Below are 22,163 nucleotides of genomic sequence, written 5' to 3'. Positions count from 1 at the left end.
CTTACTAGATGGCTGACATCTAGGCTATCTGCAGTTGGACTAGAAAGGTGCTCTGCTGAAGAGTCTCAAATAATATCCCTTTCAGTGAAATAAAACTACTGCTGTTAGCAATTTTAAAATGTTATATTTTAGTAATTTTAATTGTAAGAAAATGTGTTTTTTTCTTAGATCAAATATGGTGGTCTAGATTTGTGCCTGATAACCATTAAGTAATTAACAAATGTTGAGAATCTAAGGAACACCCAACAGAGATTACCAGGTTGTTTTATCTTGAAGGGGACTGAAAAAAAAGCAAAATTTAAATAAAATAAGTTTGACTGAAAGATGCTCTTTTCCTGTCCTCTATGATTGAATTAGGGAAGCTGTTACTAGGTGGAAAGTGAGAGAAGCCACATCATGACTTAACAGATATCAACTACTTAAAGTATAAATTTAAATTTTCACCTTCATTTCTATTCAAAATTAAAATTACCAAAACTAAATTAGCATGCAACATAGCATTCAGGTTTTTGAGTCACAAAACCCTGCTTTTTATTTAGAATGTAGCAAGATTTAGAGTTTGTATGTATAGAAAGTTTATACATAGTATTTAACTTACTGATTTTTCAGAGTTAAACATTATGTGCTATTTTACTCTTGTACCCTATAAAGTAAGTATACTTAATAAGAAAATTCTACTGAGTGTACATTAATCTTTCTTTCATCATACAGAAAGTATCACTCCTAAAACTGAGCACATTAACCATGAATTAATGTAAGACATAATCCCAAGTTAAAAATCACCTGCTCATAGTGTTACTTTGCATGAAATTGTGATCTGCCATACCAGATTTTGACTTTAAATGCATTTACCTTAAAGGAGGAATATCACCAGCGTAACTTCACAGAAGTGCTCTCCCCCAACATGTACAACAGGAAACTCTGGGAAGCCTCAGGTCACTGGCAGCATTACAGCGAGAACATGTTTACCTTTGACATTGAGAAGGACACTTTTGCCCTCAAACCCATGAACTGTCCTGGGCACTGGTGAGTGTTAAAAGTGAAGCAGATTTTGCATAAGGGTACATACCACACTTCATCACAATCAGCTTTTAATATTATTATTTTTCTTTTTGAAGTTAGAACTAATGCCTTTAATCTGCAGAATCGTGGTTGCTGATCACCTTTACCAAGTTATTTCATTCTGGAGAATGAATTGAATTTAATGATTATGTATCAAGTTTATAAATTAATAATTGCATTTGTAATAGTAATATACTTTAAATATACATATCTGCAGAGTTCTTAGTTCTTATATATTGTTTGTGTTTATGACAAGTCCAGTGAAGTCATAATCTGTGGGTTACTGGATTTCATTGATTCCAAGATACCTTTTCCTCCCCACATTTCAACATCTCTGAAGGGATTCATCTTTATAAGTGGGGGCATCTTAGCATTATGTCATAATTAACAGGTTGTTTTCTTTCTTAGTGATACATAAAATAATGGTACATCTATAATCTATGTTTTTTCTTAGATTCTATGAAAGAACATAATTATCATTAAGCTGGTATACAAATTCAACTTTGTGAGACAAGCATATTTACACCTAGAAGTGAACAGACACAATTCTCCACAAAAACAATATCTCAACTATTATAATTTTGTATTATCAACATACATAGTTTGAAGTGAATTGAACTTAGAAGGAAACTATTAAACCTCTGAATGTTGAAGAAAAACTCTTTGCCCTTTTTAGTAAGAATTAGAAGTTCAATTTTATGATAACAGCACATTAAAAATATATACTTACTTTTAGTTTTATGAAAACTGTTATGTAAATATTCTGTTACCTCTTTTTTAAACAGAAGGTGGAGGCTAAACCAGTGCTTTGCATTCTCTAAAACACTTGTTAACAACTTCTTAACTCAGTTTCCCATTAGGTACCATTTGAAGCTGTAGCCTGTGATTTCAACTATAATTATAAGTAAGGCTGAATGAAAGTAGAGAATGTAATTTTGTATTTTCTTGCCCCATAATAAGGAAGCAGGACCACAGTAGCTTAGTGGTGATGGTATGTGAGAGCCAGGAGTGCTTTCTGCAGAAGAGAGGTCTTCATTCAACAGAGAACATTAATTGAGTGCTTATAATTTTTGATGCTAGAAATGTAGATGTGATTAAGATCATCCATTTTTTTAGGGAACTCATGAGCAGAGTGGGGCAGGAACAGATATATGGATATTAAGGTACAAAAAAAAAATTAGACCAATGTCAAAGTAATGGTATGTTCCAGGTATTCTTTGAGTCTGAGGAGAGACTGAGTAGCCCTCCCTGGGGAAGTGTCCAGGAGGGCTTCAGTTAAGAAGTAGCCTTTGAAATGAACTATAAATGGTAAGTGGAAAATCACTGGTTGAATGAGAATAGGGGACAGCATTTATGGAAGAGACAATAGACAGGGTTCTTTCTCAGAGCACTGTAGTGATGTAAATTCAAGGTTCAATAATTCCTAGAAGAAATTTTTTTAACTGGTGATCTAAGAACCAGAATAAGATGTTTACAAATCTTGAGGCTTAATTGTAATTTCCTCATAGTTAGATAATTGCTTAATCTTCTATGCTAAGAGCTGTGTGTTATTGCATCTTTTCTAGTCTAATGTTTGCCCATCGTCCACGGTCTTGGAGAGAAATGCCTATCAGATATGCTGATTTTGGAGTTCTTCACAGAAATGAATTGTTGGGAACTTTAAGTGACTTGACCCAAGTTAGGCGCTTCCAGCAGGACGATGCTCACATATTCTGCACAGGGGAGCAGGTAAACAATAATACAGGGGGAAGCATTGTTGGCATATATTCAGTGTTGCCTTAGACACATCTCTTAACCTCTCCAGGTTGCTACAAAATAAGATAATTGTTAATCTAGTCTCAGGTCCCATTGAGTTCTAACATTTGTGATCCTCTGATTTAGGTCATGTTTCAGTAGTCTCTTGACGTAAAATTTATTATTTTTCCTTCTAAGCTTCCTCCAGTTTTGTTAACTAAAGAAGATTAAGTGGAGTATTTTAAGGAATTTGATAGAATTTTGGATGTTTTTGTTTTTCAATATTGCCTAGAAGTTAGAGTTTACTTTTCAGGTTTTCATGTTAATTCAAATGAAAATTGTCATGCAAAGGGCCACTATCAAATGATTTGGCCTAATTGAAATCCATAGAACCCCTCAGCCAATAAGAGCAGGTACACATTCTTTCAAAGTGCACGCAGAACATTTACTAAGGTAGACCATATACTGGGCCACTAGACAATTCTCATTAAATTTAAAGGATTCAGTTCATACAAAATATGTTCTCTGGCTACAATGTAATTAAAGTAGAAATCAATAACTAAATGCTATCTGGGAAATCACCAAGTATTTGAAAAGTAAAGAACACACTTCTAAATAACCCATGGATCAAAGAAGTCAAAAAGGAAATTATAAAATATATGTCAAATGAAATGGAAAGGAAACACTTGAAATGTGTTGACCAACTGGAACTTGAAATGATCCAGTTTGGCCAACAAAGAGAAAAGAGACTAAAAGAAAAATGAACAGAACTTTGTAGATCAGTGGGACTGTAACAAAATATCTAATATTCATGTCACTGGGGTTTTGAAGAAAGAGAATAAGGGTGGAGGTGCAAAAGTACTCAAAGACATAATGGCTGAAAATTCACCAAATTTGGCAAAAGACATAAGCCTACAGTGTCAAGAAGCTGAAAAAACATCCCAAATAGGATAAACCCAAAGAAATCCACATCAACACACAGCATAGACAAACTTGTAAAAACTAAAGACAAAGAAAAAGTTCTGAAAACAATGAGAAAAAAATCATGCCTTTTCTTTTAGAAAAAAAAGTTTTGAACAACAGCAGCTTTTTCATCAAAAACCATGGAGGCCAAAGGAAAGTGGCAAAACATTTTTCAAATGCTGAAAGAACTAACCATCAACCCAGAATTCTACATCCAGAAAAATATCCTTCAGAAATTAAGGAAAATCAAGACATTAGACTTATTTTAGTATCAATGGCTATAGGGAGTTCTCTAAACAGAAAGGAAATGATAAAATGAGTCTTGGAACATTAGGAAGAAAGAAAGAACAATTGTAAAAGTAAAACATAGGTAAATGTATTTTCCTTTTCCTTTGAGTTTTCTGAATAATGTTTAATGGTTGAAGCAAAATTTGTAACACTGTATGATATGGTTCTAAGCTTATGTAGAGAAAATATTTAAGAAAACTGTAAGTGGAGGAGAGTAAAGGGAGGTAAGGTTTCTACACCTGAACTGGTAAAATGATGTCATCAGTAGACTGTGATATATTGTGTAATACCTAGAGAATTGCTGTGGTGTATACTTGAAACCAGTATAATATTATGTATCAGCTGTACTTAAATTTAAAAAAGCAATCCACTAAAAAAACTATACACAGATATATACTTAAAAAACAGATAATCAAGATGGAATTGTAAAAAATACTAAATTTTTTTAGGAAAGAAAAAAAAACAAATGCATAACAAGAGAATACAGGAAAGGAACAGTACCAACAAAAACAGGGCAAACCTAAGTTCTAACATGTTATGTTAAGTGTAGGTTGAAATAAACCAATTATAAGATAGAGATTGGCAGAGTGATTTAAAAACATGTCCCCAGCTATGGGTGGTCTCCAAAAAAAACACTTTGGATATAACATTATAGACAGGTTGAAGAGAAAAGGATTGAAAAGATCTATTAAGCAAATGTATGCAAAAGAAAGTGAGAGCAGCTATAATAATATCAGATAAAGGAGACCTTAGAGAAAATTACCAAAGATGGAGAGGATATTACATAATGCCACAAAGACACAGCAATCCTAAGTGTGGAAAGACCATACAACAGAGCTGCAAATATAAGCAAAAACTGATAGGACTGAAAGGAGAAGTAGACAGATACACAATCAGAGTGGATACTTCAATATCCCTCTCCAAAACTGACATGAGTAGCCAGAAAATCAGCAAGGATACAGAACATAATCAACCAACAGTATCTCATTTCCATTTATAAAACACTCCACCCAACAACAGCAGAACATACAGGCAGACCTTGGAAATAGTGTGGGTTCAGTGCCACAGTAAAGCACATATTGTAATAACACAAGTCAGAGGAATTTTCTGGTATCTCAGTGCACCTAAAAGTTATGTTTACACTATGCTGTAGCCTATTAAGTGTGTAAGAGTATTATGTATAAAAAAATACGTTTAAAAATACCTTAATTAAAAAAACTATTGTTGAAAATGCTAATCATCACTTGAGCTTTCAGCAAGTCATAATCACTTATCACAGACACCATAACAAATATAACAAAAAATATGAAATATCGGGAGAATCACCAAAATGGGACATGGAGACATGTAAGCAAATGCTTTTGGAAATATGGCCCAATAGACTTGTTTGATGCAGAATTGCTACAAACCTTCAATTTGTGAAAAACACAGTGTCTGTGAAGTGTAATAAAGCAAAGCCCAATAGAATAAAGGATGCCTGTATAGTCTATTTAAGTGCCCACAAGACATTATACCACACTGACCATATCCTGGGCCATAAAACCAACTGAAAAAATTAAAAACTTTTAAAAATCATACATAATATTTTTCTGTCCACAGTAGAATTAAACTAGAAATCAATAATAGAAATACAACAAGGAAATATCCAAATACTTGGAAACTGAAAAACATACTTCTAAATAATCCATGGGTCCAAGAGGAAATCTCAGGGAAAATTTAAAGGTACACATTGACCAGAATGAAAATGTAAATGCAACACATCAAAATTTATGGGACATGGCAAATGCATTGCTAACAAGTAAATATGTAGTGTTAAATGCATATATGATAGAACAGGAAAAGTCTCGAATCAATAATCTGGGCTCCCACCTCAAGACCAAGAAAAAATGGCAAAATAAATCCAAAACAGTAAGAAGGAAGGAGGCAATAAAGATAAGAGCAGCAATCAGTGAAATTGAAAATAGAAAAACAGTGGAAAAAAATAAGGCAAAAAACTGGTTCTTTGAAAAGATTAACAAAATTTATAAACTTCTATCAAGACAAAGAGAAAACTCGAGAAGACACAGATTACCAAGGTTTCACCACAGATCCTGAAGACATCAAAAGCATAAGGGAATATAATAAACAACTCTTCATACATTAATTTGACAACCTAGTTGAAATGGACTAATTCATTGAAAAGCACAGCCGCCCTAAATCACCTGATAGGAAATAGATTATTCGAAAAGCCCTGTCACTGGGAAAGGAAATTGGATTTGCAATTTAAAAACTGCCCCAGAAGAAATCTCCAGGCTCTGATTGTTTATCTGAAGAATTCTACTGAACATTTAAAGAAGAATTAGTACCAATTCTGTACAGTCTATTCTGAAATAGAAGAGGATGGAGTACTTCCTAGTTGGTTGACTGAAGCTAGTATTACCCAGTGTGAAAAGCAGACAGAGAAAACTACAGATTGAAATTCCATATGAATATAAATGCAAAAATCCTCAACAGAGTATTAGCAAGTAGAATTCAACAAATATAAAAATAATTATACATCAATTGCAATTGGAGTTTAACCTTCAGGGATACACGACTGATTCAGTATTTTAAAATCAATGTAATCCGCCTTATGAACAGGCTAAAGATGAAAAATCATATTACCCTACCACTTGATACAAAAAAAGAATTTGATAAAATTCAGTACTCCTTTATGACAAAAACACGCAGAAAACTAGGAACAGAGGGCCCTTAGAGCCCCTACTCTAGCCTTCTTACTCTGTGTGCTCTGGGGCTTTAGTTACCTTTGGGGCTCAGCTGCGGGTCTTACCTGCAGGTTATCAGTCCCCTCCAAGCCTCAGTCCTGGTGGACGTGTCTGCTTGGCCATCACAAGTATCCTCACATTTTCTCTCTCCCAAATCAGCCCCCTCTTCAGCCTCCCACACCACTGCCTCTGCCTTCCCAGTTCACCTTCCAGAGGATGCACCACCATCCTCTCCACTGTCCAGGCCAGGAGCCCAGGTGTCCTTTGCACTTTACCCCTCATGTGCAGGTCATCACAGCTGTATGCATCACTCTCCCAAGGTGTATTATTAATTCCTGAATAATTTCATTCATTCCTGAATTCCCAACAACCAGCACATGGACAATTACTACTTGTTAATGAACAAAAAGGTGAATAGCCTGCAAGCGTATCAAATTCCCTGCATTCCAGCTGCTTCTCTCTGGCTTAAGCCACTGTCATCTCACTCTTGAAGGACCCCACCAGCTCCCTCACAGCCCCTCTTCTAATCTTGCCGATCATTTTCCCATGCTTAAAGAGAACAAGACGGATCGTGTTAGTCTCCTGCTCAAAAAACTTTTCATTGATTTTCCATTGCTCTCAGTCTAAAAAGTATAGACATTATACCGACTTTAAAGACTCAGTTTTCTCTGGCCCCTCCCTCCTGTGCCCCTCCTCCCTGTCGTATCAGCTCAGTCCCAGAGCACCTCCTGGGGGCCTCTGGCCCAGCCTGCTCCTCTGTCCTCTGGGCTTTCATTCATTTTCCTCTGCTCCGAGAGCTCCTGCCTACCTCTCTATGGAGAAGCCTCATAACCCTCTTGCCGCAGCTTGGCACTCACTTCCTCTGGACAGTGCCCTTCTCCCTGTGTGTGGTGCTGTCACAGTGAGGCACCATTGCCTGCTGTTTGTCCACCCCCTGTGCTGGACTGGGGGCTGCTGGTGGCCCACACACACCTGGCACATGCTGGGCATTCCTTGGACATTGGAGTAAGGAATGGATGGGCAACTTAAACAGTGTCATCAACTCAACTGTACTCTGAAGTAAAATGTGCTTTATTTCTATCTGTCATGAAGAGGTGTTTTCTTTAATGTCATAAATGGATTTAATTTGGTGTTCTGTTTAGAATATTTCGTTTACTCAAATTTCAGATTGAAGAAGAAATAAAGGGGTGTTTGCAGTTTCTGCAATCTGTTTACTCCACGTTTGGCCTCTCCTTTAAATTAAATTTGTCAACCAGGCCTGAAAACTTCCTAGGGGAGATTGAGATATGGGACGCCGCTGAAAAGGTACGCAGAAACCCCGTGCTTGTCTTTCGGTTTTGTGAATACGGAGCACCCCCAAGTGACTACATTTACTTCACATGAGAAATTTTTAAATTGCAAGTTATGGGTAAACATACAGATTGTAGAGTGTAGTTGTCCAGCTTTCTTTGTAAAAAGGATAATAACAATACCTTACATTTGTTTCACACTTTAAATTTATGTCAGGTTTCATATATATTCTTTTCAGTGCTGGTTGCTAATTACTAATTTCCTAAGTTTTTAAAGAAATCCTCTGGTTTGCAGGCCCTCATGGTGTGCGTGGTGTATTTTAAACTGTTGCCTGTTGAGCCATTTTAGTGCGACTCATGGATGGAGATGCAACTGCCTGATGCTCGAGTCCCCTCCAGTCACAGCCTCCAGTGCCCACCCTCCGTCTGGAGGCACCCAGAGACTTACAGGTCACCTCTCAGCTTTGGAAAACCAAAATTAAGGAGCTCACCATAGTGGGGGTTTTTTCCCGCACTAAACATGCAAAGGATATAGTGCATCTTCTGTGTCAGTTTTTATTAGAAATGAAGATGGTGTTGTGTCCAGACATCCCAGGAATGCCTGGGCCCTGACCTGCCTGTTGGTCTCCCTTCATATTCACGGATACTATGCTGATCACACAAATCACAAGGAGGAAGAGGCAGAGAAACACTACTCACAACAGAACGATTAGTGTTACTTTAGGTAGCGAGGCCAGGCAGAGACTTGGTAGAAGCAGTTTAGGCTTGAGGCCTAAATAGGGCCTTCTCCTTTTGCCCCATGCCCGTCCTAAATTCTCCTTCTATGTCTGCTGCATGGAGGAAGAAAACCAAATCAGACAGCGTGCCCCAGGAGCGGCCTCGATGTAGCCGCCCAGCCACAGGGAAGCAGGAAGAGGGGAGGCAGAGAGCCCGGCTCTGGAGCCGTCTCTGCCCAGTTTCAGAGGTTAGCTCTGTGAGCCAATTGCAGATGGTCTCTAAGCATCAGGGTCTGTGAAATGGTGGTGATGACGAGGATGATGATGATGGTAATAGTGGTAACACCTACTTCCTAAGGTTATGATGAGCTTAAAAAAAACAGTTTATATGCAGCATTTGGCACTGCGCCAAACACACAGGAGTGCCCCTAAATGTCCAATGTTGGTATTATTCTTACTAATACTATCATTGTCGTTGTCACTGTGTTCATGTGGAGCAGAGTGGAGGGTGGGGAACTAGCAAGTGGGTGGACCAGGTGTGGGCCTGGCATGGGGAGAACAGGCTGGAAAGACCCACATATTTTGCTTTCTTTTAGCTGATGTGCTTGTTCCCTTAGGAGATGGGCCTACTTCCACTTAGGGGGAATGTCTCCCGTGGTAGCTACCGATCTGGGAATCAGTGAGAGGAACGTTGGATTATTTTTTGTCTTCATAAGTCTCTGCATGTGTTTGAAGGAGATACTGATTAGGTCGACTCGAAGGCCACACTGTTCCCTGGGTCCTCAAGTTGCCTTTACGTTATTCCCCAGCTCAGATGATGTCTAGTTATGGAGCCCAGCAGAGGTCGCTAGAGGGATGCACAGGGAACGTCAGATGAGCGTTTGTCCAAATGACCAAAATGTCAGCAGAAAAAATATCCCAGGTTTGAACAATGGGAGTCCTTCTTTGTGTTAAGTTTCATTAAGAAATCTGTGGCCTGAAGAAAATGCCCTTTTCTTTTGAAAACAAACACTTAGTCGCCTTCTGTAGCAGGGCCTCATTTTCCCTGGGAACCCATTCCAGGCCGCGTCTGCTTTCAGGAACAGGAAGGGAGAGGGTGGCCTCCCCGCCTGTGAAGTGCGCATGGCAGCAGCTTCTCTGATTCTCAGTAGAAGACAAGCTGCTTCAGTACGATCAGGCCCTTGACGGGAGCTCCCAGGACCTCAGCCAACACTGGGGCCTGCCTCACTGACAGATTCTGGAAGAGCCTGCCAGGACCCTGGAGCCGGCCCTCCTGGTGACCCTCGCTTTGGCCCCACACCGCCACTGCTTTGGCTTCCCCGTCAGGCACTTTACTCCCACGTGTCAGCCGCCCTCACGGGCACCAGTGTAATGGGGCGATGACAGGAGTTTGGATGGGGCTTTCGCGATATTCTGGCCAGGGTCGTAGGAATGCCATGGGCTCCCTAAAGAAGCTGCATTCACGGAATAGCCAGAAGACTCAGTCCTCTTATTAATACTTCCATGCATACCGAACCACCTCCAGGGCTGGGCATCTTCACTGCAAGCTAACTGGAGGAATTTATGTGGGTCAGGCTGAAGACCAAAGTGGGCCTCCTGCTCCCACAGCTCTGTAAATCATAACGGATGCCCTACCCCCCACTGCGGCTACATGTACAGAGGAGCAACCGAGAGGTGCCATGTCTTGCCCTTGGTCTTCTTACCCACCTAAACACAGAGTGAGTAAGAGAGCAATATCAAAGCTTTCATGACTTAATGTGTGGAGGTCTCACCTGCAAGGGGCTGAGAAGTGCATAGAGCGGGGGAGGCCCACACTGGCAGGAGGGCCAGGCATTCCTTCCTAAATGCTAACTTGGAATTCACTGGAACAATTTAGTACATTACCTGTTTATTTTTCCAATTAAAATCTGTATGTTCCTTGAAAGCAAGTACCATCTTAATCATCTTTATGTAGTCCCTGCTCAGGAGTTTATTGAATGTGTAAGATGCTCAATAAATATATGTTTAACTAAAGTAGAATATAATTAAGATTTGTGGTAACTTACGTTTTGAGCTATGTGATAAAAAGATAAAATGTACAATGAAGTAGATGTTTTCAATGTTTTCTTCTTTTTAAAAAAAAATAGCAACTGCAGAATAGCTTGATAGAATTTGGAGAACCATGGAAGGTGAACCCAGGAGATGGAGCATTTTATGGCCCTAAAGTAAGTAGACCATATGCTTCAAAAAGAGTAAAATATAAAGGAAAAATAAAAACTGTCTCTAAGCAAACATCATTTAATTTACAGATTGATATAAAAGTCAAGGATGCTATTGGCAGGTACCATCAATGTGCTACAATTCAGCTGGACTTCCAACTGCCTATTAGATTTAATCTTACATATGTTAGGTGAGTAATTGAAAATGATAAACCGTAGAGTGCTCATATGCTCATTATTTGTCATTTGAGCATTAGCCATACAAAAAAATCAGTAAATGTCTAGTAGTATGTGTGCAATATGCTCAATACGTTTACCTTCTTGTAATCTAGTCGGAGATCAACTTGGATTTTCTAAGGATATGGTCTAGTAGGGGAGGGAACATAAGTATGCATAAGATTAGAGATATGAACAAAGTACCATGAAAAACGATTCAAGCTGCTAACTCCTCCTGAGACAGACGAGGAAGACTTCATAAAGAGCTGGCCTCGGGTCTGTGTCTTGAGGCTGAGGTATTTGCCAGGGAAAGCAGAGAGAAAAAGGCGATTTTAACCTTGCATACCAACAACTTTCTAAAAAATTACTTACCTTACAGTAAAGTTGACTGTGTATGTGTGTGTACAGTCCAACTTTCTAAAAAAATTTCTTAGCCTACAATGAAGTTGTCTGTATATGCATGTACAGTTCTTTGAGTCTTAACACTATGTGGAGTGGTGTGACCACCTGTACAATTCCAATTCCATCATTCCAGTAAACCCCTGTGCTGCTCTTTATAGTCTTTCTCCTCCTCTCTCCCCACCCCAGCCACTGGCAACCACTAATAAGTTCTCTGTTACTATAGTTTTGCCTTTCCCAGAATGTCATATATATGGAATCATATGGTATATAATAGCCTTTGGGACTGGCTTTTCTTCACTCAGCATCATGTCTTGGAGATTCATCCTTGTTTTACACATACCAGTAATTGATTCCTTCTTATTGCTGAGTGTGCTGGTGTATGGATGCACTGCAATATGTTTTCCAATCATTCATTTAAGGACATTTGGGTCTTTTTCAGTTTTTGGTGATTATGAATAGAACTGCTATAAGCTTTAGTGTGTAGGTTTTTTTGGTGTGAATGTAACTTCATTACTCTAGGGTATATACCTAGGTATGGATCATATGGTAAGTGTATGTTGAACTTGCAAGGAACTGCCAAACTGTTTTTCAGAGTGACTGTATCATTTTATATTCTTATGAGCAATGTGTAAGAATTCTAAGTGTTCTGTGTTCTTGTTGACACTTAGTATTCTTAGGATTCTCTTTCCTTTTCTTTTTGTTAAGCCATTCTAATAGGTGTGTAGTAGTATTTCCGTGTGGTGTGATTTTGTATTCCTTTGGTGGTTAATGATGTTAATATCTTTTAATGTACTTATTTGCCATTCATATATCCTCCTTGTTTAAGTGTTTGTTCAAGTCTTGCCCATTTTTAAAACTTGGTTGTTTGTTTTCTTACTGTTGAGTTTTGAGAGTTCTTCATATATTCAAGCCCTTTAATGGATATGTGATTTGTAAATATTTTCTCCTAATCTGAAGCTTTTTTCATTTTTTACGGTGTCTTAACTTTAATCTTGAGTTGTTCATTTCAGTGTGGTCTAATTTATAGTTTTTTTCTTTTATGGATTATGCTTTTGACATCATGTCTGTAAACTCTTTGCTTAAGTACAAATCATGAAGACTTCCCCGTATGCTTTATCTTTAAAGTTTTCTAGCATTAAGTTTTATTCAGATCTAAAATCCATTTTGAGTTAATTTTTTTTTTTTAATGTGATGTTTAGGTCAGAGTTCATTGTTTGCATCTGGAAGTCTAATTGTTCTAGCATCATTTGTTTTAAGATCTTATTCCACTGATTGGCTTTGGGCCTTTGTCAAAAATCAATTGGCTAAATTTGTGTGGGTCTATTTCTAGACTTCCAATTCTGTTCTACTGATCCATTGATTATCCTTGGCTAATACCATACTGATTTGGTTACTGTAGCTTTATAATAAATCTTGGAATTAGATAATGTGAATCCTTTATTCTTTCCAGAGTTCTTTTAGCTATTCTAATTATTTTGCTTTTAACAGAGCTGCAAAAATTCTTCATGAGAATTTGGATAGGAATGGCATTCAATCTAAAGATCAGTTTGGGTAGAATAGACTTCTGAACTATATTGCATTTTTCCAACCCATGAACAACTTTGATTTCTTTCATTAGTTTTTACAGACTTCATCATAGAAGTCCATGCATGTCTTGTTAGATTTATACCTGCGTCCTTTATTGGGGGAGCAGTTGTAAGTGGTATCATATTCTTAATTTTGCCATCCATATATTTCACTACTAGTATTGGGAAATAAATACAACTGATTTTTGTATGTTAATCTTGTATCCTGAGATTCTGCTAAACTTTCTTTTTCGCTCTAGGAGTTTGGGCTTTTTTTTTAAGAGTTCTTGGAATTTTCTATGTAGGTGATCATGCCATCTGCAAGCAGGGATAGCTTAAGCCTTCCTTTCTAATCTGTGTGCCTTTCATCGCCTTTTCTTGCCTTACAGCCCTAGTAGAACTTCCAGTGCTGTGTTGATAAGAGTGATGAGAGTTGGCATGCTTACCTTGTTCCTAATCTTAGGAGTAAAGCATATGGTGTTTCACCTTTAGTACAATGTTAACTGTATTTTTTTGTAGGTGTTCTTTATCAAGTTTAGGAAGTTCCCCTCTATTCTTTTTTTTTTAAGCTTTTATCATAAATGGGTGTTGAATTTTGTCAGATTTTTTTTCTGTGTCCTGTGACTTTTCTTCTTCAGCCTGCTCATATGGTGAATTACCTTCATTTTAAAATGCTGAACCAGCCTTGCATGTTAGAATAAATCCCACTTGATCACAGTGTATCATTGTTTATATATATTACTGGATTTGATCTCCTAACAGTTTGTTGAGAAGTTCTGCATGTATGTTCATGTGGAATATTGGTGTGTGGTTTTCTTTTCTTGTGCTGTTGGTCATTGACTGGTTCTGGTATCTGGGTACGGCTTACCTGATAACGTGAGTCGGGAAGTAGTCCATCTTCTATTTTCTGGAAGACACTGCATAGAATTGGTGTTACTTATTTTTCGCAAGTTTGGTAGAATTTGCCATTGAAACCATCTAGTGCCGAAGGTTTTCTTTGGGAAGCTTTTAAATTATGAGTTCGTGTAATTTGTTCCTGGCTGAGGTGTGAGGGGAGAAGGGGAGAGGAGCATCAGGGTCATCACCTTGACCAAGTCAGGTTTGTTCCCTGAGAAGGCAGGGATGGTTCAGCATTAAGAAATGTATTATTATTATTATCAATTACATTCAACAATGCTGAAAGGCATCGGATAAAAGTTAACATTCATTCTTGTGAGATGAACAGAAATTTCCTTATTATGGTAAAGAACGTTTATTAGAAAACAATTTCTCAATTTAGTTGGGAAGAAGGTGATTATGTCTACTATTTGTACTGTTACTCAAAATTGTTCTGGAAGTACAAATATTTTAAATAAAGATAAAATTATCATTATCTAAGGATGCTAAGATGTCTAGAAATCCAGTAGAATCAAATGGAGAAAAATTGAAACTGATAATAAAGTTAAGTAAGGTAGCTAGCAATAAGGGCAAAATACAAAAATCAGTTTGCTCTCATATATATTAGCAATAACCTGCTAGGAAGTGCAATGGAAAAAAATAATTTGAGAAGCAACAACATAAAAAAAGTAACAGATCTGCGAATAAACTTAGCAAGAAAACTAATAATATGGAATATTTATATGAAATGTTGTACATTGTAACATAATCAAAGGCCAAAAAAATATCTTCATTTGTTTAGATGAGATTCATACCACACTCTTAGAAAGGGAAGAAACAATGTCGGGAAGATATACTCTTCAAATTTGTTTATAAATCTAATGTAATGCCAACTAAATCCACAGGTTTATTTTGAGGGACTTTGACGTTAATTCTAATGTTCATCTGAAAGTGTAGGTGTGTACGCATAGTTTATGCCACTATTTGCCCTTCTGATTATAATTCCTTTAAAATAAATGGTGGGGCAGAAATTTCTGGTGCCCGGGGGCCTCTGAAAGGATCATCCTGCTTGTCTGTAATTCCCTACACAAAACAACATTGTGTAACATTCATGAAAACCATGCTGTTTTTAGTTTATTTTATAGCATGAATTATTTCCTCACATATCTGAGCAGGACTGGACTCAACCACTTATCCCACCCACCCCAGGGCTTTCTGTGGGATCTAGAGAGATGATTTGGCCTGCAGTCAGTCTATAATGCCTCTTGCAGAAATGACTGGCAATGACATATCCGGTTGTAATTCACTGAGGTTGGTTTCATGAGTGGATTTCTCTGTTTTTACTTGTTTATTTGCTTTGTATGTGTGTATCTTAGTAGTAGCTAGCTGGTATAATTTATAGATAAAAAATTCTCCTAAGAACTTTGTAAGCATTGCATATTATATTTGTGGCAATAATGTGAAATTTATCTAAGAAAAATATGCACACATCTTGAGGTGACTTACTTCATTACAATTAACAGTCATACTTGTTTTTAACATCTTTTTCCCAAGGGGAGAAGGGAGTCATTAGGTGTAAGGTGCATGTCATGAAGGTTTCAGATCTGTAAAGGGAATCTGACCAGTGGACTTCAGGAAAGATCAGCAACATTTTGAAAAACAAGGTTTACAGTGGGGCCAGCAGATATAGTTAGGGATGGGACTCATTTGGATCAAACAGGACGGGCTGTGAGTTGGCGTTTGGTCAAGCTGAGAGACGATTACGTGAGAGTTTATTACACTGTTCTTTCTACTTTTGTATATGTTTTCAATGTTCTCTAATAAGTTTTAAAATAAAAGAACAAAGATCAGCAAACAAAGCAGTCTTTTGTTTTGAGAAAACAAGACAGTCATAAAATAAAATGAATAAGGCTCATGGAAGAGATATCCAAACCTGCTCACCTAAATCTGTAGTCAAAACACTGTGAGAAGCCCCCAAAGCCCTCTGCTTTGGCTCGTCAGAGTTAGAGGCTGCTGATGACCTTAGGTGCGGAAATACCGACAGCCACGTTCCGGCCGCTCTACCGTGGGACGACCTGAACCTGGTCCGCACCAGGGTGCCGCCAGGTGCTGCGGGCACGCTGAGCCCGCGTTCCCCTGGACTCATGCTCACTGCCCTGGAAGGGGCGCCTGCGAACTCTCAGGGAAGCTGAACGGAGTCCAGGACCCTGTTCGGTGCCTCCTCTCTGGGGATCCTCCCTCACCCGTGCCGGTCCCACCCCCGCGTTACACAGCTCCGCGTGCAGGACCTTGACGCTCAGGTTTCTTGAAACGGAGTGGTAGGGAAACCCCAGGGAGAAGCACTGATGGGAAGAAGGGGGATATGATTGGGAAGGGGTACCTGAGAGGTTTTTAAGGTAATGGTCATATTTCTTGACACAATTTTTAAAAGTATTCTTTAAGTAGACATAAACATTCTCAGCAGTCTTCACTACAAATGATACATATTATAATAAAATTTTTAAATAAAAAAAATAGTGCAATTTTTGAGTGAAGCAGTACAGCCCAGATACAGACTTAGGTGAGAACATAGTTCATGAGAAATGAGACATTTCAAATCTGGGCGGGGCTGTGGTCAGTAAATGACATTGGGACTATTGGCTGTTCATTTGGGGGGGATGTGTGAAATTTTGTATTTCATACTATATACAAGAGTTAATTATAGCTGGATACTATTTTTAAAAAATCCATCAAAGTAGGATAAAATATAGGTGAATCTATATTGGGAAGAGAAAGTTCTGTCTTTATATAACATGAATGGTAAAATTCATAAAGAAAAAATGCTTTGACTTCTCAAAAATTAAGAATGTATGATAGGAAGGATGGTACCAAAATAGGCAAATGAAAAGTAAATAAACCTGGAAAAAATATTTTATATTTTCCATATTAGGAGAGGAGTTAATTTCCTTAACATGCTTTCATGTACTTGTTTATAATACACATGATACATTTCACATGTATGTTTACAAACTAATTACTCCCCCCCCCCCAATTTCCCACTAGACAGTGGACAAAGAGCACAGTTGGCAATTAAAGAAAAAGAAATAAAAATAATCATTGAAGATGTAAAATGATATTCAGCCGAACTAATTCTAGCAGGGCAAAATTTTTAAAAATTTCATTTCTATCTATAACTCAGGAAACAATTCATCCTTTAGTGTTTGTGAGAAAATGAGAATTTAGATACAGAAATCCATTTTCTTTATTTTTTCAGTTTCTTTGACAGCTGTTCAATAAAGAACTGGTGAAGTGAGGCATAGTTCAAAGTAAAGTAAATTGCCTTTCAATATTAGTAAACATGATCTAAGCCAGTATTTTAGAATAATCAGTAGACTTTTAATAGAGATAGTGATCTAATATACCTTGCTTCTTCTGAGATAATGTGTTTGATTTCCCTTTAGTTTGTAAAAGATATAATAATTTAAAGAAAAAACCTTTATTTCTAGTAAAGTGTTCATTAATTATATGCTTAAAAGTAATTTATAAGAAACCCTCATTTTACCTAGTTTGGGAAAATAACTTTTACATATAAGGTAGGAAGATAAAGTCACTACTGAATATCAAGAAAATATGTAAATGTATAATTTTCATTTTTTAGTAAGGATGGGGATGATAAGAAGAGCCCTGTGATCATACACCAAGCCGTTTTAGGATCGATGGAAAGAATAATAGCCATTCTCTCGGAGAACTACCGGGGAAAATGGTAAGTGATGTGGAAAAGAAAAGATATATGTCTATAATTCTTAAAAATCATGTCTAACAAGATAAAATTGGTATTAAAATAATTGGTGTCTCCTGCCTTATAATTATTAAGTATCCAAACAGCAAATAATCAATTCTTGTTGCATCTGTGAGATCAGAAAAACAAAAACAGAAAACAAAGGCAGAGTGGCACAAAACTGTGTCATTTGCCTTTTGAGGACTCAGCAGAATTAGTTATCTTTTCACCTGTTTCAAGCCCTTCAAAGATCTAGTTGCTGTCTGGCAAATATTTGGCCCACACTCCCAGGGTACCACTTCTTGTACTGCCATCTCCCCTTCAGCCCATGCCGTTTACCCCATTGGGGTGCCCTACAACCATTGATGCAGGAGAAAAACATGTAAACCTGGCTCACAAATGGCTCTGAGCGATGTGCTGGCACGAAGCTAAAGAGGACAGCTGCAGAGCCCAGCACACTCAGCGATGAAGTGGGACGGGAAAGGCCCTCGAGTGCAGGATTTTGAGTGGTGCCTCTCTAGTTCTTTTGCCTGGAAGGAAACAATGGCCAAAGATATGGAGTTACACTGATCCATAGGCCCTGGTTACTGCTTTGGCCACAAGGTCAGAGACTTAGAGGTAATTCGATGGGAAATAGATGACAAGTAGATTTGAGAGAGAAGAATGTGGATGAGCGCTCAGAATGGGCCGCGAAGGTGCTGCTTCCTTCCGCTAGTGGCTGCTCAGTGGGTCATGGACGAAGTGGCCACTAGGGGTCATGCATGGGCTCCACAAAATGGACCTCACCAAGTTCCATCTGGCTGTTCCTTTCTGAAGACTCCATCTGCCATCGGTAGTCATGGGTCCTGATCCTTCATATGGAACCATGACCCAGGAGAACAGCCAGGGCAGGTTGATGGCATTGGGCCCTTTTCATCATACAAGGGCCAACCTCTTATACCCACTAGAAAAGATGGCACCCTGGGTTTTGTCTTGCTCTTCTTTACTGCCATGCCTCTGCCAGCAGCATGTAAGTATATAGCATGTTGCAGCAGCATATAGATACTTACTGAGCCTTAGTCACTGTCAGGAACACAGCAGTGCTTCTGCCCACAGTAGTAATATTTTACCAAAAGAAGTAACGCACTGAAGCTGACATTATGAATTCAGTAGTGTTATTGTGCTCTCAGAAGCAGCCTTACTAGTAGCCATGCCACCAGCTAGCAGATGACACATGTGATACAGCACATGGCAATCCTGCAAACCAGCAGGCACTTGTGAAATTTCACTGCTATGGGGAAAGTGGTAAAAAGCAAAAAAGAACTAGTGGAATCAGGATGGACTGGGAGACAGGAGATGGTGTCAGTGCACTAAATGTGCCATCCTTCACCACAGAGACTCAGTGCAAAGTCTCTGTGGTTCTGAAATCAAGAGCTCAGATACTACTAGAGTTATGGTGGCAATCTCCCCAGGAACTAAAAATAGAACTGGTTAAAATGTGGCCCCCTCGGAATGGGCTGAGACAGAGCTCAAAAGCAAACTTTTACTTTTCATTTTATACACTGTATTTCTGTTTTATCATATGTATTATTTCTTTTATCACATGTATTATTTTGCTTTTGTAACTTAATATATAAATACATACATTCATGAAGTGCCATCACATAACAGTCCCCATTACATTTCCTTTCACTTTCAAACTAACTCATTATGATGAAAAAGGCAAACATTTCCCACATCAAACATTGCTTCTACCCACCTTTCCATCTTTTTCTTTTTAATTTCATTTTGAGATTGTTATACATTCCCACGTACTTGTAAGAAATAATAGAGAGGTCCAGTATAGCCTTTACCCAGTTTTCCCCAATAGTAGTAACATCTTATAAAATGATATACAATATCACAACTGGGAAATTGACTTTGATATAATCCAAATGGGATCTCACCAATTTATATGCACTCATTTACTCATTTGTGTGTGTGTGTGTGTGTGTGTGTGTGTGTGTGTGTGTGTACTTAGTTCCGTAACATTGTATCACATATTTAGATTTGTGTACCCACCACCAGTCAAGATATAGGACAGTTTTGTTAGTTAGAAGGATTCCTCCTTCTGTTTAATGATCCCACCCCCAGTCCCACCCCCATCACCATCCTCTGGCAGCCTCGGATCAGTTTGTTCACCCAGCGCAATTCCCTTGAGGTCCATCCCAGATGTTTCAAGTATCAGTAGTTGGTTCACTTTTATTGCTGACAGAGTTCTGTGGTGTGGATGCAGTCAGTGCGAGCATCACCCACTGAAGGACATTCGGAGTTACTTGCAGGTTTTGGCTATAATAAAGGAAACTGTGAAATTAGGGTGCAGGTGTTTGTGGGAACGTTGTTTCCCTTCCTCTGGGATGAATGCCCAGGCTGGTGGCACGGTGATGTCAGCCCTTCCGTCCAGCTGCCACCCGGTTGGTTCTTCCCTCCCATCCCATCCTAAGTCCAGCTTCCCCTTTTGTCTACCCCACTGCCTTTTAGCTCTCACTGTAGTTTGGTTTATTACCCCACCACTCTTCTGAATCTGCTGTCTTGTGAAATTTTAAGAAAAAATAAACTTTTGGTTATTTAATCACTTAATAAATGATTATTATTAGATTTTGAAAGTACATATTTTATATATATTTTCAGGCCTTTTTGGCTGTCTCCTCGTCAAGTAATGGTCATCCCTGTGGGGCCAACCTGTGAAAAATATGCACTTCAGGTAAAACCAGAGATATTTAAAGTACATAATAATCTTGTCATGTGGTCTGTGAAAGTTACTGACTTGGGATGTATTCAATCCTTAAAATACTACGTAACTAACACATTGAGCAACCCATGTTTTTGGTAACTGGGAGTAACACCTGAAGCATGTCTAGGTAGCTCTGTCAGAACTATTTTATTTCTTAATGTTTTTGAGAAATTGGTATTTTAAAACATCCCATATTTAAGTTATTCTATTCTATGTGGCTCTATTAGGGAAGAATACTTATTTATTACTGCATAATAAATTATCCCCAAACTTAGCAGCCTGAAACAACAAACATTTGTTGTCTCGGGCTCAGTGAGTCAGAATCGGGGAGCAGGTTGGCTGGCTGATGCGCTGAGGGTGTCTGAGGGGGTCGCAGGCCTTGGGGCTCACTCACACCATTGTTGATGCCTCCACTCCTCACACCCGGGCTGCTTCCAGGGTTGCCTGAGTGTCCTCCGGACGTGGCAGCTGGTTCCCCCCCACCCCTCCCCAGGGAGCGCTCTGAAAGAAGCGGAAGCTGCAGTCTTTTAACCTAGTGTCAGGGGCCACCTGCCGTCACTCCTGCCCGCCTCTGGTCACACAGACCAAAGTGGCACCGAGTGGAGCAGACCACACGAGGGTGTGAATGCCAGGAGGTGGGGACCTGTGGTCCTCTGGGAGGCTGCAGACCATACGCAATGTGATGATAAAAATGTTTCATTTTCTTGTAGGTATCCAAGGAATTTTCTGAAGAAGGATTCATGGCCGACGTTGACTTAGATCGTAGTTGTACACTAACTAAGAAAATACAAAATGCACAGCTGGCTCAGTATAATTTTATTTTGGGTAATTTAAGTTTATATATATTTTCCCAAATGCTCTTTTCAGTTTAATTCCACAAAAACTAAAAAATATGGTATAACTCCTTGCCTATGACAATTTGACTGTTCAACCTCTATCTATATACAAAGAAGAGGCTGGTGTTCCTGCTTAGCTGTTCCAAGGTAATCTTTCTTTCTTGCTGGAAGAAGAGTTATAAAGTTTTACATGAATCCTGTGGTACAGTATCACTAACACAGTTAATATCTCAAGATGATGGGAAAAAATGTGAAAATGATTTTTTCATCAGTAGAATTATACTCCTTGTGTTTCAGGCCTGAAATGTTCTCCTTTGCCTTTTCTGGTTTATTAGAAATCTTTGAGGTCAAACTAATGAGTAGAAAAGCTTCCACATGCAAGATGATAAAAATAAAAAAGAATTTAAGTGAAAAAATAAAATGTCCTTGAGGCACATGAGTAATTTGGATGCAAAATCTAAAATTCTGACTTTAAAAATAATTCAGAAATCAAGGAAACTGATACTGATATGCTTGCAGGCATGATGTTGTTATCTTCTATCTATAAGTTGAAAGATTCTTTAGAAGGCAAAATAAATATGCATAGAATTGTCCTGTCAGTAGTTTGTCATTGAAAGCGTTGACTCTGTAGTAGGAATTGTGATATTTCAGTTAGGGTTCAGAAATCTCACATTAGCTTAGACAAAGATAAAATTTATTGGAAGGGTACTGGGGTGTCTTATAACATGGAAGGTAGAATTAAATAGCCAGACCATTAGAAGAGTA

At 38.4% G+C, this 22,163-nt stretch overlaps 1 protein-coding gene across 1 annotated transcript in view; it reads left to right on the top strand.

Moving 5' to 3' along the window:
- Positions 1-22,163, top strand: part of TARS3 (threonyl-tRNA synthetase 3) — a 55,602-nt gene that overhangs the window by 32,091 nt on the left and 1,348 nt on the right. The window contains exons 11-18 of the mRNA XM_036878674.2: positions 860-1,026; positions 2,628-2,790; positions 7,959-8,096; positions 10,923-11,000; positions 11,085-11,185; positions 17,691-17,795; positions 20,460-20,532; positions 21,273-21,387. Of these exons, the coding sequence (XP_036734569.1) occupies positions 860-1,026; positions 2,628-2,790; positions 7,959-8,096; positions 10,923-11,000; positions 11,085-11,185; positions 17,691-17,795; positions 20,460-20,532; positions 21,273-21,387 (940 nt within the window). The remainder of the gene's footprint in view (positions 1-859; positions 1,027-2,627; positions 2,791-7,958; positions 8,097-10,922; positions 11,001-11,084; positions 11,186-17,690; positions 17,796-20,459; positions 20,533-21,272; positions 21,388-22,163) is intronic.

The sequence above is a fragment of the Manis pentadactyla genome, chromosome 18 (assembly GCF_030020395.1).
Source record: "Manis pentadactyla isolate mManPen7 chromosome 18, mManPen7.hap1, whole genome shotgun sequence".
Classification (NCBI taxonomy): Eukaryota; Metazoa; Chordata; class Mammalia; order Pholidota; family Manidae; genus Manis; species Manis pentadactyla.
The sequence above is the reverse complement of the archived record's forward strand: the minus strand, read 5'-3'. Positions and strand labels throughout refer to the sequence as shown.